The sequence below is a fragment of the Melanostigma gelatinosum genome (assembly GCF_949748355.1).
Source record: "Melanostigma gelatinosum genome assembly, chromosome: 3".
Classification (NCBI taxonomy): Eukaryota; Metazoa; Chordata; class Actinopteri; order Perciformes; family Zoarcidae; genus Melanostigma; species Melanostigma gelatinosum.
In genome coordinates, this window is record NC_136636.1 from 22,971,555 (window position 1) to 22,997,006 (window position 25,452).

The 25,452-nt window shown below is 44.3% G+C and overlaps 1 protein-coding gene across 1 annotated transcript; it reads right to left on the reverse strand.

The window, feature by feature from the left end:
- Window positions 1-1,492: 1,492 nt before the first annotated feature.
- LOC306775823 (hematopoietic progenitor cell antigen CD34) lies at window positions 1,493-19,531 on the reverse strand. The gene is made up of 8 exons (XM_079266355.1): window positions 19,358-19,531; window positions 8,534-8,644; window positions 7,672-7,895; window positions 7,266-7,358; window positions 5,579-5,699; window positions 4,968-5,020; window positions 3,957-4,106; window positions 1,493-2,980 (listed from the first exon to the last, which is right to left on the reverse strand). Exons 1-8 carry the CDS (start codon window positions 19,440-19,442, stop codon window positions 2,792-2,794), a joined length of 1,026 nt encoding a protein of 341 aa, XP_079122481.1. The 5' UTR covers window positions 19,443-19,531; the 3' UTR covers window positions 1,493-2,791.
- Window positions 19,532-25,452: the final 5,921 nt, after the last annotated feature.

Sequence of the window (25,452 nt, forward strand, 5' to 3'; positions counted from 1 at the left end):
ACAGTAGAAGTGGTGTTTTTCATCGCAGTCCCTTATTCGCCAGCCTCTTGCACTGTGCACCACGCATCTCTCGTTGTATGTGGGTGGGTTGGGATCTTCGAACCAGTTGAAGAACGATGCGTTTTGCCCTCCCGACCACTTCCACTCATTTTGGTCGTCCTTTCGGAGACCGATCCAGCCCCATATATAAGGACCCTGCTGGAGGTTCTTATCTTCTTCCTGGTTGCTGATTGAAGACAGATCAGTGTGATGCTTTCTGCAGTGATCTCTGGCCTCTGACCAATTCTTTTTTTCGTCGACATACTTATTCCACCCGCAGAGGGCCACCTCGAAGAGACAAGTGAGAATGAGACACCTGAGAGTACTCTTCTTCATGTTGAGTTGCAGTGGAGGTTCCCTTCTGTGACCTTCTCTCAGCCTGTCAAGGGTCTTTACTACTCCTGCAGGAGCAGAAAGCAGCCAATCACAGTGCATGCTGTGCCGTTATGAAAATGCCCAGGAAGCCTTTGGGTGCATCGACGTAAATTGAGGCATTCAAATGTTCACAAATGGGGCGTAGTGGGAAGTATCGAGTGCTTTGAATTTGTATGCAAATGTTCATTCTTATTCAATATATCTGGTATTGATCAGATGTGACCAATCAGCATTAAATACTTTATGTGTCACTGACGTCATACAATCGCATCGGCGGATTTCCACAAATGTCTCAAACGTCTGTACACGCAACTTGGGTCATCACCATTACTCATTTGACTTCACTGAAGCGTGTCACTAATGGCGTGTTTTGAATACCAGATTTGCCTTTTCATGACGAACATTCAGGCTTCGAGCTATTGGCTGCTCTGCCTTAGTCAAAATGTTGATTTGCATTTCACTAGAACGCGTCGGCTGAAAACCATCATGATCTAATCTTGAAAACAGAAGAGAGAGTTTTATTGTGCCGGGGTTAAATGCTGTTACTCCTTTAAATCCTCGTTGATGCTTGCTTTATGCAACACGAGTCATTTATATGTTTCATTTTCAGATTGAAGGTCAAGTGTCTATATTTTAATTTCCTTTGGTGGAGATTAAGTCAAGAGCAGTTTATTTGCAATGAATCACAATTTAGATGATTTGATTTTTGTGGATCAAGAGCATATTTGCATAATAGCTTGTGTCCTTTGTTTTTGGTGAAGTTAAGTTTAAATCAGCCAGAGGCACTGCTGGTTTAGGATAATGAGTGTGCCGTATTCATATATATATATATATATATATATATATATATATATATATATATATAGATAGATAGATAGATAGATAGATATAGATATCTCGATGGTGGACAACAGATATTAAGTAGCTGGGTTCACTTTTCCTGAGTGAATCTCTGCATTTTATAATGTGAAAGAAGTATTTTACTGGACCTGGTGTGGAGGATGTTTGATGTATATGTATTTAAATGTTTCTGTCCATAAATCATGTAATCACAAAAGCTGAAGACAACTAATGAAGATATTGTCAACAATCAGTTTACTACACAGTACACACAGGTAGAGAGAGCAGGCGTATTTACACATGCGGCACATTATGAAAGCAGCCAGATGTTCAGAAGAGAAGCTAAAAAAATACGTACCACTGATCTAAAAAAAACAAAAACAAAAACTGTATTGTATCAACAAGGAGATAACGGCGGTCTGGGGAATGCTGAATCTGCTTCATGTTGTGTAGAAATATCCTGGCAGGGATTCTGTTTACCAGCTTGGTAACTTGAAAACGTTTTTCCTTTTTCTCTGAATTTAAAAAATGCTTCACCAATCCCAAAGACAGTAGTGAGAGAAGTAGAAGTTTCCATTTAAAATAAAAAATACAAACAAATCTGTACACGGATGTCATTATTAAAATCACCACACTATAACAAAAATGAAAAAGTACTAACCCAGTTCACCTGACCAAAGGTTTGTCAGGGTTCAGTTGTCCATGATGCTAATCAGTCTAAAGCATTGAGGCAAATACTATCTTCAGCGGACATTTCCATGTTTTGAATAGCTTGACAGCGTCATTAGATACCTCCCAGAACACGCGTGCTGTCTTTGCTCCGTGTGGTACGTCAGTAACAAGAACGGTTTTTTTTTTCAAACATGTCAGGTTTTTTGTTCTTATTACAATTTGACTATTTTTGAGAAAATCTGACATATGTCATCCACTGCTTGTTTGCCCATCTCCCACTATAGGTCTTAACAAGGTTCAGGCAAAAAAGAGAGGCTACGAAAACAAACATTTCACTAATCGAATAGACAAAAACAAAAGACAATTGAGTGAGCGGCAGTACAAGAGCAACACAGCTGGTCTCCCTTCAACTGCATGGCTTCATTGGTTTCATTGCACCACAATTGCAGATTGAAATAATAGATAATTTGCTGCTGCTTCTCGGGGAATCAACAGCACATATTTGGCATTATTTCAGGGGATTCTAGAAGGATTGTTAGAACTAGACTGAAGTCAGGGCAACTAACAAATCCCAGTCAGCGCCCCGCTGAGCAGTCTCGGTCCCAAACACAGCGTGTGTAGGCTCCTTTTTTTGGCACCAGCAAAGGCCAGTGATCCCAAACTTTTTTTTTTTCACATTACAGGCATTGTCATTGTCGTCATCATTGTCACGAGCTTCGTCGTTGTCGTCCCGAGAGGTGCTGAGGAGGGGAGGGTGAACGCGTGTGGTGGATTCCTGTTGAATTTGTCTCAGTGTGCGGACAGTCTCTGAGGCAGCAGAGGGCCTTGTGGGTAGTGTGTCCCGGGAGGTCAGGGGTGTCGCGATTCACATCTCCGTGTCGGCCACTGGAGTCTGGGTGGCAGAGTGTCCGTTGGTGGTGGGGGCGGGGTTGGTCCCATTTTCTGGTGGAGACTCGCCGTTGACGGGCAGCTTGTCGAGGGGCTCTTGGGGTAGGGGGGCCACGGACACCAGGGTGTTGGCCTGGTTCTCCTCGTCCACCTGGAAAGATTCGGCCTAAGAACAGCGTGCAGACAACACTAACATCAGACTCATACAGCTTTAAGATGCACATTTTAATTGTACTGTTCAAATATGCCGCGCAAACGAGCAAGACAGCGTGTGGATGTTTTATTGTGGGCGTTGTTCAAAAGTAAACAAATGCACACTTTGTTCGTGGGTTTTCGTGTTTTCAGCTGTGCGCACTCAAAGGTTTTGGCGATTGTTTCACTGTTGGAAGGTTAACACTGTGAATGCGTGCATGCTTGTTTTACTTTGCTTCGAGCAGAGAATTTGAACCCATTGTCACTGACTTTGCTTGAGTTTGATGAGGTGCTTTGTCTGTCGGTAGGAACCTTGACAATAACGTTTGATGCCTGTGACAGACACATATTCAATAACAAGATGTAAAAAAAAAAAAGCAATTCAGCAATCCGTTCCATCCAAACCATCATATGGGTGTGCCCCCACATGTAAACGCTTTAAAAAATGATGTCATGCGCTTCAGAGGAGAGAAGAAAAAAAAAAACCCATCTGTAGCCCCCTGGCAGGAGATTGAAGTAGAAACAGCAGAAAGCACTCCTGCTTTGAGTTAAGGGACAGCATGTCCTCCCTTCAGTGAGGACATGCTGTCCCAGTGACCTCTAATCCATATGTGCTTTTTTTTTGTTGAAATAAACATTCACAATGTTCAATTTCCTCAGTGAACTGGATCTTGTGGGGCCAAATTATCTCATTTTAGGGAAGTAAAAAATCAAGTGAGAAGTAGAGTCATTTCTTCAGGATACTTCTATACAATCAGAGGAGTCGCCCCCTGATGGCCAGTAGAAAGAATGCAAGTTTGAGGCCCTCAGGCATTGGCTTCACTTTTCAGAGCCGGAGGTTGCCGCCTGTGTGAAATACAACTTTAATGATTTCCTACGAATAAAAACCGCTCCAGATTTGTGACGCAGTCGGCGTTACCGGTGTGGCACACCTCTTCTAATCGACTCACCAGTCTGACTCCTTTGGAGCTCTTGCGGTGGGTCTTGAGGTAATAACCAGCTACCAGCAGGGCAGCCAGCAACAGGCCAGTCAGCAGCAGAGAAACCAGCACCAACTTAGAGTTCTTCCCCCAACGAGGTACAGCCGCCTCCACGTCGGTCTGATGACAAAAATGAGAGCAAAATAACACAAATTTAAAGTGTTGTATTGTGTCTTTACCCCATGATAGTGCCTCTAGCAAACCAAACAAATCTTTAAACGCTCTGTACAGACTGAATCTGACACGCAAGGAAAATGAGATACAATGCACATCTTAAGTTGTACATTGTGTGTAATTGCTATGCTGGCAGGAGGAGATCTTCATTATCCGGCTGCTGAAAGTTAGAAAAGAAACAACCCCGCCCAAAGCCTTTCTTTCTACAGATGTACCTGCAGAACTGGCATCACGGCAGCGTCAAACTAAAGAGTTGCCAGTGAGCGGACAGCATAACAAAGAGTGACTGTTATTCCGTAGATGGTGGAGTAAAGAGGAGAATGTAGTGTTTTGTTGAATGCAAAGAGACAGAGGGGTGTGACAGGCACACCCATAACCCCAGATTGTTCCCTAGGTAGTAGAAGCAATGTCTTGCAGCTGCCAAGTAGATTGTTTGTGGGCTTTTTGTTTGTCACGTCAACTGACACTCTGGGAGCTCCAAGCCTTAAGAAACGCGTTTGTTTTTCTCATTTCTCAGCATATTTATGGTGGCTGAGTCCTGCGGATGTAACGTTTTATTGTTTACAGGCCTTTCATAGTGAATGGTATGATGATGTTAAAATGAGTACCAGCTTGGTCCGTGCCTTGGTCATGATCATAGAAAAGATATAAACCATAATTGCAGGAACACAACTAATCACTTTGCAGTTCCCAAGTGAACTCAATCATGTACACATATGATGCCATACTGTACTACATGACGCTATGAGAAGGACAAGATAAATGTGTGCAGAGTATTTCTACAATGCAATACACCCAATACTGTACCTTATCTTTGATGTTGTCGTTGTTGAACTTGTCAGCCATGCCTGCAACATCGTCTGTCAATTTTTAAAAAAATAGTTAGTTGCATTTTTTCCCCCCGTTACATTTGATGTGTTTACGTTTGTTTTAGAGAAGTGGAAGGAGAGATGCTACTCAACTTAACGGAACCGTATAGTGATGAAAAATATCAGTGAAGTAAATGGAGCAGATATTTGAATACGGGTTTAGCATAATGCTGGTACTCAGAAAACTTACAAAGCAGCCTCATAATAACTGCTCACCAGATGCTAGAAACACTGAATGTCATGCTATGAGGTGTAACAGTGACTACGTTTACATTCTTCCACCATTATTCAGAATATGAAAATATTCAGACTCAAGCCGAATGGAGCATTTTCCGATTTAGACGTGGGCCATGCCGATATCATTTGTGTTTTCGGAGCATTCTTTGGACATGCATACCTCCAGAATATGCGTCTGCATGGGGGTTTTACCACAGTTTGCGACACACTGTGTGTGAAGTGGCTATAGACACAAACCAACTACCAACAGTTTGCAAAGATGCATGCCCAAAATGAATATTTCATCAATTACCACAAGAACGCTATACTGACCTTCAACATATTTCCCAGACACGAGGATTTGGTCGGAGTCGTCCTCTTGGTAGATGTCTAGCTTACAGTCTTCACCACACAGCTCCTGCAGAACGCTTTCGAGCTTCACTTTGGTGTCTTTCTGCACGGAGACCAAAATAGAAGACAATTAAGCATTGGGACATTTTTCATTTCGACATGTGAACAGTTTAAATCGATCGAGTTCTAGATTGCACAATTTGACATTCAACGTTGATCCCGAATGATTAGCTCTCTATACAGTCTCACCGCGTCTGTATTTCGTAAAGGAAACCAGAGAAGGAACAATTCCTGTGCAAAGTTCTCGTTAACTTTTTACGGACGAGCAATAGAAAGCGCCCTGACTGGAAACATTACAGACTGCAGCCGGCGGGCAAGTGATACAGATGTATCTGCCGCCGTACCACCAGACCTGACTCCACCATTAAATACATGACATGGAGCTCTCTGATATGCTGGTTTTACATCCTCGTTCCACACAAGTCTCTCAGTCTGAGCATATATGTATATCAGGGTTTGCTATTGAAGAAGTCGATGCATTGTTTGACTTTATTAGGGGCTACAACTTGTTTCATTGTGCAACACTGTGTTGTAAAATTACAAATTAATGAACTTTGTTACTTTCTTTATAAATTATGACATTTGGTCATTTTTCCGCTATGGCACTGAATGTCATCACTGAACTTAAGCTAAACAATAATGTCTTTTTATAATTATTTAAAAGAAATGTATACAAATTGCAGGTTGCATCAAATGAGATTAAATCATGATTTATTTCAAAAATGTGACTGCAACAAGCTTTGAAACAGCTCCCTTTCGATCTGTTTACTCCTAAAGGCTAAATATTGTGTTGGAGCCACAAGGAGCTACCACGAAGCAAAACAAGCCCAAAATTGCTATCAAATGGCTGGAATCTGGTTGATTTCTTTGTCTGAGCACACAATATTGTATATTTTACTGCTTGCAGCTGTTTATGCATTGTTTGAATGTTAAATAATGCATTTACTGCACTGGCTACATCGGCGCTGTGATTGCCTCAAAGCTGTTATCCTGAGACTCTGACGAGTCTGTGTTTCTAAAACACAAACACGCCCACGCTGCGCCTTTAGGCCTCCGTACATCACACACTCTGCAGCCCACCCATGCTGCTCCCCTCCCTCTGCCCTCACAGCTCAACCCGTGCCACAGTTTTGCATGCAACAGAAATCTCTTGGACTTTCCCCCCCACATGAGATGAAGATGTTTAAAAACAAAAGGCGGGATGGACACAGTTTTTCCCCCTTAGCGTCACTGATTTATGGGCATTGGCGATGCAACAGCCGCTGCCTCCTGAATAAGTAAGCATGTCCTGCTGGGCTTATGTTTAGCAAGCTGAAAGCCAACTGGGACTGGCATCCAAAACCAAGCTCGAGACCATTTTCCTCTCTAGTGCAGCTTTGCATGTTAACGTGTTCGTGAGTGAATATTTTGCACCCCTGCAGGATCACATGGCATCTGTTTGCTGCCCTCTCTGCTGTCGTCAATAGCACCGGAATGTCGTCTTTAAGCAAAAACACTTTCTCTCTTTTATTTCTGTTCTGCCACACAAACAGACTGATACTCTACAGAGCGCGTACAGGTAGCTTCACAAACAGACTGATACTGACGGAGGTGTTTTGTCTGAACTTACACAGCTGGAGGAGGCCTTGAGTTTTAGATTGACTGCGTTTTTGTCCTGGACGGCCTCTTTGCTGACACAGACGACATCATCCTGTGGCACCAGCTGCAGAGAGAAGCAGAAAGTCCTTTGTTACCCCACAACCCTTCCCGTCTCACCGTTTCGCTCATGACTGCTGTATGTCATCACGACAGACCTTTAACATGTGACCGTGGACAGTCGCAACTGAATGCTTTCCGCCTTACTCTCTCGATTATAAACATATCATTTAATGTTATGTTTCCAAATGTGTACCGAGCATAGTTCTGGTATTTGATTGTTATTCTGTGCTCTCTGTTGAAACATAACTGACTTTAAAGCGGCAGTCATCTTTTAGTGACCCCAGAGACCTCATACTGGGTGACCTGTCTCATCTCACCCGCGGTATGTTGTTGGGGCCGTCGCCTCTGGCAGGCTGAGGTGCTGGGGTCTCTGCCGCCATGATTTTCACTGTGCTAGCGTGAACCTCGACCGTGGCCCCCGTCCCCTCGTCAGCCGCCTCTTCTGTAGCCGTTGGTGATGCTGCTGCTGTGGTCTGTTCGGTCGCTTCGGTCGGAGGAGGGCCCATGGTGGGGAAAGCCAAGATTTGTGGATCCTCCGGCTCTGCAAACGCAATCCAACTTAAATTGTCAATTTGTTAGATTTGAGTTCATTATTTCAGTTTCTCTAAGTTATAGAAAGGAGGAGGACCGTATAAGTGTTCTCTTCTGCCTCCTCCGAAAACATATATTTATTAATTCACTTTAGAATTTGCTGTATAGGTTTACTCTTAATCTCATTGGTTGTTCTTTTATTGTCTTATTATTTGTTGCATGTTCAAAATAAAATCAATCTGATATATTCTGGACCAGATGTTCATGTGATTGAATGGATCAGGCTGATACACAGAAGTACTGCTTATGTAGGACGTGTTTGAAGAATGTCTTCCTCTATTTTGATCAAGGCTGTTGCTCTGGTCTGTTTTCTCTTTTGTCTCTACAGTAAAATATAACATTTTAAATGAACATTTGTTATTTAGTATTGCACTGTCTATTGTGAGGGAAACACTTGTGGGCGTGGCTGTGTTAACAGAGGAAGGCTCTGAGGTTATAATTCATTAATTATGTCAAATTAACTTAATCACAAATTGATATTCATTGAATTATTCATTTTTCCCTCGGATGTGAGCATAAGTGTGTGCTGTAGAGTACGGTTACTAAACTATTTCTCGAAATGAACGGTAGCGAGTCAGTGTTTCTTACCAGGAGCTTCGGTTTTCATGGGAATCATGTCTCCTCGTACATGCGCCTCCGCTGGCACCGTCGCTGTGACAACTTCCTGCGTCGTGACAACATCCTGCGCCGTGACTCCCGCTGTAAAATCAGAACACGGCTTCATGTCACTTTGTTTGAACAACACACAGTGATATTGTCTAATTGTTGATGGAGTAGCATCTTGGAAATTCAGTGACGAGCACACTTGTAAATAGATGTTTCTCAATCATTTTGAGGGCGATAATGAAACTCTTTACTCCCTTTTATCAGCTCTTTATTAGCTTCGTTATTTGTGGATGCCGCTGCCCAGTAAAAACATCTCCACACCGACTCTCGGTGTGATTTCCGAATCTGTAAACCTCAGCACCGGGAAACTGTCTGCAATTAATACCTCAGTGGTGGAGCGCTTCACCTCCTCAGCCTGAGCAAATAAACCGAACCTGACCTCCTGGTCACTCCCGCTGTTAGCTATGTGTAGCCGGTAATGAAATGTCCCTCCTGGGCTACTGTGGAGCTGGGTATGCCTTAGCCCCTCCCACTTCCTGGTTCCCAATTTGTTTGTTCCACCATAAGTAGCCATAAGACGCAGCCAAAGCTGCGTCTTTCCCTCTCTCTGACCTCCAGGCTCTCGGTAGGTGTGAACTTTAGCTTTGTAAGTGAGACATATTTGCCGTGGGTTTCACCCTTGTCTTATTTTACTCTAGGTCCCGCTCCGAAGACACTCCCACTTCCCCGTCAAGCCCTCCAGATGGCTGTTTTGTTTAACTTATCAATTTATTTGTATTCATGGTTTTGTTTTGCATGGTTTTGCCTCTATTATAACCTATGTCACAGGTATATTTGATATATACCTTTTTATTGTCTTTTAACATTAAATTGTTGTTTGTGTTGTGAAAAAATGTGATGTAGTTGTCTTTCACACTTAGAGCAGGTTTAAGAATGAAACAGAAGCTCTCAGAGGCGTATAGTTAAATCAAAGCAATAGATTTATTTATCAACAGAGTTATGAGTTATTCAGCCCAGCCATCAAACAAGCTTGGGTGCTAATGGATGAACTTCGCAGAGATTCACCATGAGACACGCTTCAACACATCAGCGTGAAACTTAATATAGGGGTTCCACCCCTTGTTACACATTGGCCAAAGTCAAAGATGCAGGCGTGGCACGTTTGTACGTTATGGCGCCTGGATGGAGGCCGTGAATGTCCATTCACCTTGGCCCCTCCCAATAGGCGTTGGTTTCCATCAGTGTGAGTGAGGAGTTCCATGCGAGAGGTCCTAAGAAGGAGTGTGTGAAGAAGCCGGGCTCAGCTGGGGAGTTGGCCCTCGCTTGAATCTCACTGTCTTCCTTATCTATCTGAAAATGGCTGCCTGTTCCTTGTGACGCAGTTAAATAAGTAACCTTTCACCTGCTTCTCTCTGGCCTTGCTGTATGCTGTGAGCACTGTATAAGTGGTTAATAGAGCTGCATAAGCTAATGGTTATTTAAAACTACTAATATGCTAGTGATTAATTAAACTGTATATAAGTCAATTGCTACTTAAAGCTGCATATAAACTAGCTGCTGATTAAGCTGTATATAAGCTAATTTTCTCAACATTTGTCGTAATAAATGTTTTAATCTTGGGGTAATCCTTGGTCTCCGTAAATCATTCACTGCCACATGTACCCTAAAAAGATAATCTGTGGGCTTTTGAGTGGTTTGAGCCGGTATTAAAGGTGCAGTGCACGGTAAATACAAAAACCCAACCCGGGCCGTGTCGTGGCCCGTGGGCACATTCGCAATGCACATGTGCCAAACACTTAAACACGTTCCTCATCATTAAGATGTGCTGTGTACCAACGTTCGCTCGCTGCTGTTTTAGAGCTCGGTTTTCCCGTTTCTAGTTCCAGCTTCTCGCGTCCAGCCGTTCAGAAGAATCTGAGGCATTATCCCACATCAACGCGGTGCAGTTCTGCCGCCATTATTTGATAAAGTTGTAATGTGAGGTAGTAGCTCATAGGTTGGTCGTGCTCACCGGTGTGCTATTGCAACGTCAATTATCCGTAATGTATGAGCTCATGGCGTGTGTGAGAGCTCGTTGTGTCCCTGGAGGCGCTACACAGTGACGGGAGATTAGTCAGAAGGTCTTATTGCAGTAGATTGCTGATGTGCTCAGACCCATGGATCATGAAGCCATTTGCTTTGAAATGCAATCTTCCTGTGGTCACAGTGACTCACTTCAGATTAGGCGAGAATGGGATATACAAAATAAGTCTCTGAAATATATCCGTGTGAGCGGAATAATTTTCCATCTACCCTGTTGAACCGTTGAATGCTCTGATTAAATGCGCTGCTGTGAGGTGCCAGATAATGATTCTATTAAAAACATCACTTTTTCCCAAAAAAAAAAATGAATTATGTAATAGGCCATTATACCGTTTTCCATTTTCAGGGATCCGTGTGACTTTGGGTTTCGGAGTCCTTGATAAATTGCAGCACTAAATCAGTCTTGTTCGGATGTTTCTGGTCCGGTAAATTATTTCAAGTTGTATTAGCCTGGATAACGTTCAGGGCACGTTTTTTCTTCTCTGAGCAAATTAGTTAAAACTGCTGCCACCCCCCTGCAGCCACTGAGCTAATGAGCTGAGCCATTCACTGCTCTGATTTGATCGTGGTCAAATTACAAGGGTATAGGTTTCAGGAGTCAAACCAGAATACCCAGCATGCATTCCTTTTGCCCAGATTTCCCTCTCTCTAACAACAGCATTACTTCACTCTCAAAACATTCCCATAATGCCTTACCTCTGCAGATCTCATTACATCTCACTGTGTGGTTCCTCACGGGTTGCCAGGTTGAGTTTCTGACTGGTTTCCCGTTTGCTGCCGCCTGTTGAACTCGATCTTACTGCCGCTCGTACTTTGTTTATTTCAAGATTGAATTTAAATGATGGTTTTGTTTTCACTTTGCATATACTGTATATATATGTGACTGTAAAGCATTAACTTAAAGGAACATTCAACTGGTTATGAAACAGTCTCAATTTAATAGTGATTCCTCGCTATGACCAACATATGTAAACAAGACTTACCGGCATAAAGATTGGCTATTTCTATATCTTATTAATGCCTGTCATCCGGTCTGATTCCCTGCAAGATCAGACATGATGATGTGCGGAACGCAGGTTCACCAGAGACTCCTGTAGCGCCGATTCTAGCGGTGCCTCCAGCAGAGACTACTCCACAGCAGACAGACCCAGATCTGGTTTGCTGCTCCACCGGTCCCTGCTAGCAGCCAACACCGCCACCACGCTGCTGGAGGCCCAGGCCGTATACTGCCAGGCCCGCTGGAGGGAAGGGAGGCACGGCAGAACCAGAACCGGTCCCTTCTGCAGTAAAATGAGGGGTTTTATAAAGGGACTGGTGCTCGGAAGCACTACCGCTTTTACCCACAGGGACCGCCAAAATCAAGACAAAATGAAAGTTCCTCATATGGTGCCTCTATGTTAGATCATAAATGAACACTAACATTTGACCATATTCTGTAAATTGCAGGTAAACTCAAACAGTGAATTTGATGGTTTGACATGGAGAAGAACATTCTATTGTGTGTAGGAATATTAGCTTTTTATTTATTCTCCTTTTGCCTTCATTGTACAACATGAGCTGTTTGTCACCTCTGCTGCACCCTGTCGTCTCCTCAAGGCCGTCTGTGGTCACCACTGTTGTGGTTTTCACACATCCGTCACCTGTATATTCACACAGTGGTGGCAGTGCGACATGTGGCCACTGACTTCCTGAGATTAATCATTGTGACAGACGGGTGCCAGAAGTACAGAGTGTACGCCGGCTGTGCTGAGCTAGCAGGTGGGGCAGTAATCGCCGAGGAGATCTTTTTGGCGTGCTTAGTGCTGTAGCAACTGTCCATTGCAGCTGTCTGTCATACTGTGTCAGTGCAGGGGAAATAAGTCAACACTTTGTAACTGGTTCAAATAGATGAGGAAACACACGGGAGGTCACTGACCTCTAAGCAGTTTTGTGCTCTCCTTCCCCGTGGCAAACCTACAATAAAGGGCAAAAAAGCTTTCTCCCCTGTAGACATGCTCGAGTTTCACTACGCAGCCAGAATGTTGCCTCGTCTCGCTGTCCTTCCTGTCTCCAGTTTACCATCAGGAGCATTAGCGTGGGTGTGGACCAGCGACAGGTCAAGGGCTCCCTAACCTTGTTAAGACTGTCTATCTGCAGCCTGCAGCTGCCATCCCTCACCCCGGCCCTGTGTGGTCTGACTGTTTATTTTGCCGGAAAAGGATGAGGTTCCAAACGCGTGAGATGGCCGGGCATAAATCAGGTTTTCCTCTCACAACCGTGACACGTGTGAGAGCGCAGTGGCTGAAATGTGTTGGTACTGCTCTGTGATCGCTTTCTGTCATCGGGTGATTTGTAGCGGCTCTGGAGGGGGCAGACTCTGTCAGAGTTGTTGTAAAACTAAATAAAAAGTCTAAAGATTGATGCTCACTTACAGTTTGGGGTTTCTGGCAGATTCTGATGGGATATTGGGGAGGTTTTGTGTTGGATGGCTGGAAATCAATTTGCCATCCCTTTTTTAAATGAAAAAAACACAATGCAACTTTCATTGATTTCCCTATTTTGTGGATTTTAAACCGCAGCACCTCAAGCACACTTTGTAAAACATTTTCATCAAGCAAAACATGTTTGTTTGGCTTCAGACGAAATAACACATGGCCTGCTTTAAAAGAAACAATGTCATGCACCGCCGCCAGTAAACTATGTCCAGCTCTCGGACCACTCGGCACTCACGACACACAAACAAACTTCCCTGACAGACCAGAGATGGAATGAAGCCTTTACATGTAATTTGCCACTTATGACCAACAGAAACCGCAGGATTTGAGTGGCCGCCTTTTTTTATTGTTTGCTTTTCAGTGTAAAACTAAAAAGCATCAAATTGTTTTCAAGGCTCATTACGCGACCAGGAAATCTTGCTGTTTTGCTAATGTTCATTTACTGCATATGAAGATGAGAGGAACTGCAACGATAGCAGCTTGTGAAATTGTAACCTAAACCTGTTGCTTTTTGTGCTGTAATTGATACAGTGATGCCCCCCCCCCATGTTTGCTGCTCCCCGTGTGACGTCGGCACACTTCCTGTCGGCGTGACCTCTGAACCCATCACCGCCCCTCCACCCTCCACTCACACGCTCAAAAGGAGCCGAAGCTAAAGGTGATTGTTTGCTGACTTTTGCTACACAGCATTCCACTAACACATACCGTACATGAGAGACGCTCACAACCCCTTTGCCTCGCATCACCACACATGCTCACACAGACTCATTCCTTTTTCAGTGTGTCATAACAGCATCCATGATATCAGTCATCAGGCGTGTGTCTCGCTGTCTCGCTTGAAGATGTTCCCACCAGATTTCCCTGAGTGACGGCTGCGGTCTTGAAAATGCTCCACCCCCACTCTCCCTCTCTTGGGACTCGGGATGGAGGAATGTGGCCGGCTTTGGAAGAAGAGACGAGCCTTCAGCTCAACGCCCTCCTCCATCCCGACTCTCGCTGTCTGCTCGCCCTCTCCTTGTCACGCACAGCTAATCCCAGGCATCTATGGAGGTGAGACTAGGCCCCGCCCGCACCCCTCCCACACCGTATACCGGTAGTGTAATGTAAAGCAACATGCCAAGAGCCATATGGCAACAGCTCATTTCTCGACCGTGGCCCTAGGAGGCTTTGCTTCCAGTCTCGTAAGCTTGCTTCTCGGTGTATGTAATGTCTAAACACAAGTTCCACATGACGGCACACGTCTTCTGCTTTGCATAACTTTGCACGTATGCCTCATAATGACTTTGAGCATGAAATGTAGAGAGATGTTTTCTTGTTAAGTACAGCTCCACGTACTGTACATCTTTCAATGTGCACCCTCTATTGTGTGTCGTAAGGCCTTTGCACACCAGGGGCGTGATGAATAATGGACACGGAAATGCAAGACACTCGCCTTCAAATGTTATATGTTTAGGGCTTTTATTGTGAAAGGTAAAACAGGAAAGAGTGGATCTGGTCAGGGCTGCCTTTGTTTATTTTGACAGGAGTAATAAAGTTTCTTGGTTCGGACTACGGAGTATTCATGTTGTTGTTTCATAAATACAGGAGCAACTCAACCCGTTACGCACGTGATTGGTTGGCGACTTTATTCAAGCTCAGAAAAATCAACCTCGTTCTGGAAAGTAATAATGCCGCTTTTTCGCAGCTTAACAATAACTTTCCGTGTAAAAGTATTCATGACAAATACTGTTTGAAAAAAAAACATATTGGCATGCGAATTAATTGACTAAAAAGACGCCACCTTTGTATGTTAAACATGAACCAGCTGTTGGATGTTTTGAATTGGTAGACCCTCTCACGGCTTTGGCCTCCAGTCCCAGCCTGGTGTCCAGAGAACTCCTGAGCTACATGTTCACAAGGGACAGACCCCCCAAAAATGTGGCCTTATAACCCCGGGGCCCCCTCGGCCTCTCCCTGCTTCTGTTGGGGGGGGGGGGGGATCCTGCACTGTGTGATGGGGCACAGTGAGGTGATAATGGTCTGCACACGGCAGTGGACCACCGTGTCAAAATCACAATGGCCGGGGTTCCACTAGCACCTTTGCTGCCGCGTGTAGCGTGCGGTGGTGACCACATGTCAAAGCCTTTTCATGGGGAATCGACACAATCCAACTCTGAATGAAAACCGGAAAATTCATCTCAGATTTTTCTATCCACAACTGAAGTCTGCAGCTGTGCCAAGACCAAGCTAAATGTAGATGTCCTAACTGTTTTGGCTGAGTGCGTGAGAGTCTGTCCAGCCAAGCCAGCTTCTATAAACATTCTCAAGACATATGGCCTCCTCTTTTCTCTCTGGGTTACATATCCTGCAATGTAGCTGTCTGGAAGATGCCGTATGTATAAATGTATTGTACAGTATTGATTGAGTGGGGAGATTGAGTGAGCAGCACAGTGCTGAGGCTCTGGGACTTCAATGGTGGCTGATGCGACTCAATTAGAAAACCATTATGTTCCCAGGGTAGTATTCAAATAGGATCCTGAAATGGTAATTGAAGTGTGTTCTTTAAACGTGATTTTCTGCTCTCTGTGCAGTGTAACACATTACATGCTATTATTTCAACATTTCTGAGCAATGTAATATCGCACAGAAATTGCAAAACTGCCTTATTGAACTGCCATCAAGTGTAATTTTCCTTTCCACTGCTGCCTCTGGACCTGCCTCAAATGTGAACAGTCAAATGACCCCTTTAGAGGTTCTCTGACATCACTCTGGCATCCGTTGGATAGAGATTTGATCCACGAGCACACGCCCCCTCCCGCCCGCACACATCTCAACACGGATTTTCAAAGTAGAGCCGAGGGTGGAGACAAAACGATGAGTGTAATCATTTTCAAATGCCTTTTTAAAATCCGGCCTCCCATAATTATACTGTGATTTGAACTGTCATTTTCTTAATGTTATCAAAATGCACTATAAGAGAGGGCAGGGTCACCTTCTTTCAGTTGGAGCTCCAGGAGTTAGTTTAAAAGTTTGAATTGCTTGTGCAATGTTGTTGTTTTCCTGGTTTAGCTCCATATGTGGTTACCTCTTTCTGGCTTGTCTAGACAGTTAATGAAAGCATTAATCATTGCGTGTTTTCCCAATAAGGAGTGTTTTCATGACTTAATATCTCAGGTCATATCTTTAAAACATCTGAATTTGAGAGTCAAGAGAGTGCTGAGGAATGTGACATCGGAGCTCAGTCCCTTAGGGTTGAGCATGGTCTGCAACTCGACCCGCTTTGAAACAACAGACTGCTGACCCCCGCTATCATGACCCCCCCCTAACGCACCCCTCCCCCTCCCCTCCCCTGTCGCTCCTGTCACAGCGATTAATAGCAGAAGCCGGCCCATTCTTCTCTCTTGGCAGAAAAAAAGCCACTGGATCTCATGGTTTCAATCAGCACTGACTTCACCCAACGCTGCCCAGCTGCAGCGTTCACCCAGCCCGGCCCCGAGGCCGCTGCAGCCCCTCACTGAGAGCATGACGCCCGCTTCTGGGGACCACAATCAGGAAACATGACATCTGCTTTCAATTGGGAGCATTATATCACGCCCCCCCCCCCCCCCTACCCCCTTCTTTCCCTCTTCCTCCTCCTTACACACTCTCACACATTTGCCTGTTTCACTGCCTCGTGCATTACCTTGGATGAGCCCGTCTGGTTTGACTGTGTGCAGGTAGACTGTTGGGGGGGGGATCCTGTTGCAGTTCAGTGAGGCAGATCTGGCCGTCGACGGCTCAGAGGCTCAACATTGATTTTGTCCAGAAAGAACACGAGACGTAAATAAATCTACCAAAGTAATTACTTCCACACACACACACACACACACATCCAGGTGGTGGTAGTGAAAAACAACCATCATAGGCCATTAAGACGCTGAACTGGAGTGCACTTTTGTCCCAAAGAATTTAAGCTCACAGATTCTGCTTTTAGAAGCGCTAGAGTTTTTTCTCCTAGCGGATGAAAAACACTACCCCAAGTGAATGAGGATCTTGTGTGCGAGCTTGTGTGTGTGTGTGTGTGTGCGCCCAGATGTCTACCTGCCACTGGATCATTTGGACACTCGGATTTGACTTGGCTCACTCTGTGCTACTTTCTTGGCGAGAGGAATGAACGCGGCGTTGTTGACATTGTTTCTGTGATTCTTTGGTCGTTACTTCTGTGGTTACTCCAGAAGAACAATGATTGACATAATTACATGCCCCCGGGGGGTTGGCACTGAGATTGGGCAGTTGCTTAACTAGAGAGCCTCCTAAAACCACAGTGTTCAGAAATCTCCCGAGCACGAGACATTCCAGTCACACTGACAACAAAGCAAATGTAAGCGTCTCAGTCCCTGTGCGTCGCTTCATCTAACAGCCATCTCGCTGCTCTCCCAAAACAAGTCTGCTCATCATTCCCAACAGGGGTTTCCCCCGGTGTTATTATCTCCTCTTTAGCTGCTGCCCCCCCCCCCCCCTCTCCAGGTTGCCGGGGTAACCGTTACGCTCTCTGACATCTGTGAATCTGCTCTGACCTCATCACAGTAAACTCTTACAGTAAGCCCGTCTTTCCTCCACTTGCATAACTCTGCTCCCATCTCCGGGGTTGACGAGACAAGCCCGAGTCAGGAGACAGGTGCTTCATCCTGTCGGTGAAATACTGTTTCACTCAAGAGTTCTTTGTCTTCACTCTGTTTCACATCTGTATCCCATCTGATATCCGCTCCATTGCTTTTTCTTTTGTGGCTTGTCACGTGTTTTGAGTTGCTTTGTGATTTACAAAGATACAAATTACAATTTTTGTGTAAGTTTCAGAATCTATAGGTTGAAATCATGTCAAGGCAGCTTTCATTTTCCATGCAGCTCTGCCTCTCACTGCTGATGATCTCATTCACATAAGTTGCACCCCATGAACAAGACACCAGGTTTGAATTAGGCAATTCGGTGTGTGGTTCGTTTCCAGCCACAACAGAGAGCACTGCAGATGATCCCGCAGCTCTTCAGATCATTTCTCAGCTCCATTTTTCAGCATCTTGGTCTTACTTTGTGTTTACTTTTGGTAGATCTTCGCTCGGCCACCACTGAAGGATGAAACAGCTCATCTGTCTAAAAAGTTTCCCCGATTTCTCTTTTCCCCACATGACACATCTCTTGATGTTCTGCCTGCAGGAAATGAATGCATTTAAACTGGATTCCTGATAGATTTCCGTACTCGAGCAGTATTATTATATTTGGAAAATCATTGTTTTTTGTGTCGGATTTCCTTTAATATCAGTTTTGAAATGCACTCGGCTTAAACTAAAGTGGACTCAATTGGAAATTGGCTTGGTGGAAAAATGATTTAAAAAGTTGGAAACAAGTTACAGAAGTTAAAAAAAACATGAAAACAGACTTCATCGTGCAAAGATTTGGTGATATCAGAAGCAAGGCCTGCATTTTAATTGGCCGCACCCTATTGATTGATTCCAAATCAACACTTCTTTCATTGGGTTTAACTGCGCATAGGGCTCAGCCATGTGAGCCACATGGCGCCTTTACTCCTAGTTTAACAGCACCAGCTCTCCCTGATGCCTCAATAGAGCTCCCTCTTTATCGGCACAACTGCATTCAAAACACACATTAACAGCCAAACTCCACACACCCTCCTCTCAGACGTGCTTCAACCGGCCTCGCATTACAAGGCTATATATAAACACACACATTTCCCAAAGTCCTTGAAGAAGATCGTGGGAATCAGGTCAATGAAATAGCGAGCATAGCGCCGGGGGACGGGTCACAAATAGTTTAAAACGGAACGATAAAAGGCAAGAAGGGAATTCTATTTCGGCAGCATGTTGTAAATTTACAAGTTCAGAATAGAGATCTGAACTTCAATTCATCATTTCAGACTTCCCTGTGGCTCCACATGATTACAACCTTCCCTCTAAAACGATCCCTTTGTTTGCCAAGGCACTCCAAAGTAATGTTTCCTGTGTCTGTGAAGAAGAAACATGTTCACGAAACCCGTTTCAGAACCGATGAAGCCTCACACGTTCTAGATTTCTTTTCAGTACTGAGATAGTATGTTTGCATTCCACAGAGTAAAAAAGGTTGTAGGGTTAAAACCTGGATTCAACTCAAAAGGCCATTCAAACAAACACTCCTCCACCCCAACCCCACCCCTCCTGGCCCTCCCTCTCCCCACTGTGGATGGCCATACCATCTCCAGAGAAGTTGACCCATTTCTTTTTGTTGTTGTTTTATTACTCACCATTTAAGAGCGAGGCGATGACAAGCAACGCTAAAGCCAGCGTTTTGCAGGGCCCGCTTGGTCTCTGTGCAGATGATGCTGCCATTCTCGTCGGGTGGGAGTGAAAATGCAGGGGAAGTAAAAGGGTGAAGCTGGTGGAGCTGGAGCAGTTAAGGGTTTCCTCTTACCCAGAGCGGGACAGGGTGGATAAAGCACCACTTGTGTTCTGTCAGTTTTTATATAGCCCCCCCCCCCCTCTTCCTCCCTTACTGAGGCCCGGCCCTACACCCCTTCTTACTTTCACCCTTCCTCTGTGCCCCCACCCCTCTACAAGAAGCGAGGCAGACGAAGGGAAGGAGGAGAATGGGGTCTTGTTGGGATGTTGTGTGTGTATATATATATATATATATATATATATATATATATATATATATATATATATATATATATATATATATATATATATATATATATATATATATGTAATAAAAAAAAGTTGCAGCATTCTTGAAATACCAATCAATATATGAATTAAATAGGCAGCATGTGTGATGCGTATTTTGTTGATCAGTGCTCATTACGTCATCCTTTTGGCTGTAGTGTCGACTGCAGCGCTGGACCCCGGTCTGGCTGGGAGCAGTAATCCACTGCACAATGAAAGGTGATAGCCGACAATAGGGTGACACTCTGGTCCTTAATAGGCTTATGGAGATAGACCGCAGGGCAGAATATCATACTCGGAACAAAAGTGCGACCCACTGTTATGCTAATGGCATTAATCCATGTCAGTGGCCCGGGGGCCCCCACCACTCAGCACGGCCATCAATCAACAACAGCCGTCCCAGCAGTGAAGACACCCCAGGATCCGCTGAGACCTTTCACACTTCCACAGAGTCCTGAAAGCCCACAGCCCCCGTCCTCTACAACAGCCCCCCCCCCCCTCCCTCGCAATTTGGGGATCTTTGCTTTACTGTTCTTCGCTCTTCTGCTCGTTGTTCTCATGCTCTCTGTGAATCACACATCTGGAACCACTGGCGAAAGTATGTTAAATGACTTGTTAAAAAAAAGAAGCCCCACCCTCTCAGACAAAGAAAAGAGTGGCAACAACAGCGAGTCGAGAGAAGTAAACTGCTACATGCTTGTGAAATGCTCTTGTAATTTGATACCATGTCCCAGTGCCCCTTAGTCCCTATGTCCCTGTTTTTGGCCCCATCACCCCATTTCCTCTCTCTTACTCCCTCCCCCCCCCCCCTTTCCGTCTTGCCAGACTCCTATGGAACATTCAGCTTAAACAGCAGGGCGTTGAGGTGGGTAATCGGCCACTCACTGTGACTCAAGATGAGCTTTGCTGAAAACCCTTAACTGAATAATCAGTGGTGTGCCCATTACAGCAGCCACAGCTGGACGGCAGCGGCCATGTCACCCCAGTAAAACATTCATTAGGCTGTTAGCTAGTTAAGTATTTCTGCTACTTGAGTCCTTGTGAAGCACGGCGTTCTGTCAGATGGCAATAAGGAACGGACCTTTTACCTTCGACAGCAGGACAAACACTGGACATTTCTTTGTCTTTTTCCCCCCGTACATTTTTCCCTGTACCGTTCTTTCACTCTTACAATGAGCCAAGAGCCAAGTGACAATACATCTTTGCGTGCAAGTACAACCGGAACTCTTTTACTCTCCATTGTTAGACACCCAACAAAGGAAGACGTAAGTCTGCCTTCCTTTGTGGCAGCGTTTGGTCTGAAGTGTCAAAGAGCAGCTCGTCACAGTCACAGGTCAGGCAACCAACACAGGCAGCAAATGCATTCCTCCTCCGACCTTACGATACACAAATCTGGAAAACATTTTTACCACTGGCATCCTGTGATTTAAAGCCTATGGGCCTGGCCTCATACGGCTTTATTTGTTTATAGTACGTTGACTGTTCTGCACATCTGTTGCAGCTTACGGAGTTTAGAAACATCGCTGTTTCTTTGGTAGCAGTACATCGCAATCATCATATATCTGCTGGTGTCGTCGATGATTTCTGCCAGCAGTGCGTAGTTTGGACGAGTCCCCTTTAGATTTACCCGATACTTTAAAGACCACAGAAATCCTGAGCTGTTGCATTTTACATTACGTTTTGTGAACATGCAATATTTTTTTTTACTTTCTTTTTCTTTTGTACAGTCAAAGAGAGTATGAATTCACACATGCACACCTGTTTTTGATCAACACAACAAAGCTTATTGTCAATCATTAGCTTTGAACTTTTGAGGACAAACTGCTGAAAAATACACATTGATGTTACAACCCGTTTTCTGAGAGCATGGGCCATTATAACAGATCCATAAAGCACCACAACTGGTTTATCCAGGGCATAGGTTAGACTCCAGCCTGTGTGCTGATCATTTAGTTCATTGATTTCTTAAAGCTGGAGTTGGCAACATTGGAGAAACCAGCGACGGTACGCCTGATTAAGAAATGTCCCTCCGAAGCTAGCCAGCAGCACTCGCTCCAAATGTCGCTTAATCGAGCGGGAAAGTCGCCAAGTCTGCAACACTGTCTTCCTCCCTTCAAAGCCGCTCCCCCTGAAATGATCATTATGAACATAAATAAGACTGTTGTTAGTACTCACCGCTGTAAAGCTAGCAGCTCGTGGCGACGCACAATAAGTGCAATGAAGATGATAGACGGGGTTGGGAATGTTTATTTTGAAACATGTTTTATTATATTTTTTCAAATTATCATTACATCCCGACAGCAATCAATAAATCAAATGCTCTGACAAAAAGAAGAGAAAAAAAAAATCCTGTGTCTAAATTAAATGATTGGATGGTCTATACCTAGCATAATGAAAAATGCCTTTTTAACCCTTTTACATCACACCCCCGGTCAAAGATCAATTTCCTTGTAATAATGTTTTCTTCTTTTTAAACAAAACATGATGTGTGCTTACATAAGCTCAAACCGATCAGTTTCAACCAATAATATGATATCTGTCCATCAGTGCACAAGGGAGGTGTGTGTGGAGCCAAAGTCCTCTGTAGCTCCACATCGCACTACAGTCTAAGTCCGCCCACTTTTTACCAGACCAATCAAATGGAAAGGATTTGATTTAAGTCCTTCTTGTAACCGTACACCGCTCAAATATTCCGTTTCACTGGGTTTTTAAGCACAAAATTTAAATAATAATGAATGACATTACTGGTGGCTGTCTGGGTTAAAACTATCAAACGGTGCTGATGAAACAGCCTGGCTTCAATCTGACTGTCATATAGCACTTCTTGGATGTGTTTTAGGCAAAAGATCACTGGTGGTTTGTCCAAGCAGTCTTATTTTGTGGTAATTGAAGTTTCAGCTGCCAATTGGACAACCCTAGGTTCACTGAGGCTTGCTGACGAATCGGCTCCTTTACATGGCAGATCCCCCTCACGACCTGGAGAGCTAATTAGCTGAATATGTCATGGTTTACATTCTCAGGAGACTTCTGTGCTTCTTTCTTGTTTTAGTTTCACAGAACTTACAGTCGTACGGATATATATATATATATATATATATATATATATATATATATATATATATATATATATATATATATATATATATATGTCTTATGAGAGACAGCGGTGGTTGTTTGTGGCTCTGTTTTAAAACGTGCGTCTTCAAAATGTTTTGCAGTATCACCAGTGTAGCTGTTTATTTCTGTCTGAGAGTAAGTGTATCAGCAATGGAAGAGCCCCAGGGAGCGCGTTGAGCAGGACGTTTTAAAACAGCGACTCTCCTGCTGTGACGATCTTTTGTGGGAAGACAATGCCTTCGTCATAGTCAATAATTTAACTTCAGATATAAAGTTCTGTCTTAAAAAAAAGCATTTGACTACACTGGCACTAACCTAATGAATATTATCTATCTTTTGTAAAAACAAAGAAGGCAAATTTTACAGAAAAACAGACAAAAGAGTCTACAATATGTGTTTGATGGATATGTTCAGGATGTGCAACTGATTCAGCAGAGAAAACAGGTTAAGAAGAGAAAGATAGAAGCTAAAGCCCAGAGATCTCAGTGTAGAAGCTGAACCTGCAACCCGAGACAGAAGACAATGACAGGAACAACACTGTTCCTGTTAACGGGGAGGCATGTGTAAACATTCAGTACACCTTCATCAGCTAGCGTAGCATAGAAGTGCTAACGCCAGCTCATGATGGGCTAACGTACTCATGTTAGCTCCACAGGTTTTCAGGTAGAAACCTAACGTTTTAGAAACGTATCTCCTTCCAACATTAAACCATGACGAGCTTGAAATCCTCTAAACCAGCCTGGAAATTAAGAAAGTGAAAGTAAATGAGGGTCTATGCAGCACAGCTGGACAGATGTCGGACCCTGGTCGAGGCTGGCCAATGCTAAACTACAATTGACCAGTCTGCGCTCAAGGGGCGGGACTCTGAGAATGTTCAATTGGCATGCTTTTCTGAATTAATAGTGAGGACATTTTCTTTCAAAGTCCTCATCGAAAGGGTCTTCTCAATTTAATTTTGGTTCATATATTTGTCGAAGCATTTGCAGACTCACACAATCACACGAGTTGTAACACACATTTTGTGGCGCTTTGAAAATGGGTGCCATAAATCCCACAAAGGGAGCCTGTCCTGAAGTGATTTCATGAGTGCAGCAGAGGGAGGAGGAGGAGGAGGAGGAGGAGGAGGAGGAGGAGGAGTGGATTTCAAACTGCAGCAAATGTTGACCGTTACCTCTCTGGGCTGAGCAGCGAGGTCTCTGCCCCAGAGAGAGCGGGAAGCAGACAAAAGAAAGTGAGAGAGAGAGAGAGAGAGAGAGAGAGAGAGAGAGCGAGCTGTATTGATGACTCACTTCTTCCCAAAACAAAATGTGTGTTGAGGACGTCCTCAACACACAAGGGTACAATCTGTGGTCTGAGTATGTCTGTGTCATGATCTACAGGACCACCGCGTGGGTCTGCAGATGTCCCACACACACACACACACACATATACACACACACACACACACACACACACACACACACACACACACACACACACACACACACCCTTAGGCGGCAGCACTGAAACAGACACTTTTTTGTCACTGACACATACCCTTTGCCCTCTTCCAGCATCGCATTTTCACAGCTTCTCACATGGTATCTCTGTCTCTCTCACTCACACACACAAACACACTCACTCACTCTCACACACACACACACACACACACACACACACATCCCAGTGTATGCTGAAACAGTGAGTGATTGAAGAATGCTCATTCTGTCTCAGTTTGCCCGTTTCCAAGTCAGCCGTGCGATGCTGACCTTGGCCAGAAGATGGCACCACTAGACTGGTGGCTGCTGTCCAGATCGACCCACTGGACCACTATCTTCACCGGTACATCAGTCAACCCTTCATTCATTGCTGCACACTGAATATGTTTGTGGAACGGGAACCGCATTTCACGTATATGAAAGAATACAGCCGTTTATTGTAAGGTTGTGAGTAGTGAAGGCGGCAATGACCAGAGTCTGCAAGTGACTGCAAGAGAAATTACTAAAGCAAATTTCTGGAAATCAAATGCCGTCATGGATTACCTCATCCAATAAATCCTGAAACAAGTTGTGACTGATGGAGGCTGAGCTGTGGTCATCTGCGATTTATTGTCATCAGGGATTTGTTTCCCCCGGTTTGGACAGCTGTGTTTTGTCCTTTGCAAGAACAAACATATCAGTGCCTGTTTGATTGTGTGCACTCTCATAATGCCGTCTGCATTTAATGAAAGCAGCAGGACTCTGGCGCTCGCAGACCTCAACAGCAGCCTCGAGGCTGCGTTCCAGCGACTATCCGAGACTAGATTGTGCAGCAGTGGGAGTGAACACTCCGGAAGGGGAAAACAAATGTGACACATTTTGTGCCTGTATCCACTGATAGTGGCCGCTGGTTTTCTTCCCAGCTGGATGGAACCACTACCCATAAAGAAAGGCATCCATGCTGGATATAAAGCTCTGCATCAGCCCTGCACTATATATCACACTGTACAGACTCTCACAGAGCTTCTGCAAAAAAATGATCATCGGTTAGGTTATATATAATGTAAGGCTATTTCATTGTATTTAAGGGCGGCAACTAA

Coding starts and splice junctions, on each gene's coding strand:
- LOC306775823 (XM_079266355.1), bottom strand. CDS start 19,442: ATGGCAGCATCATCTGCACAGAGACCAAGCGGGCCCTGCAAAACGCTG. Junction 4,107..4,967: donor ACGACAACATCAAAGATAAG/GTACAGTATTGG, acceptor TTTTGTCATCAG/ACCGACGTGGAGGCGGCTGT. Junction 2,981..3,956: donor GCTCCAAAGGAGTCAGACTG/GTGAGTCGATTA, acceptor CGCTGTTCTTAG/GCCGAATCTTTCCAGGTGGA.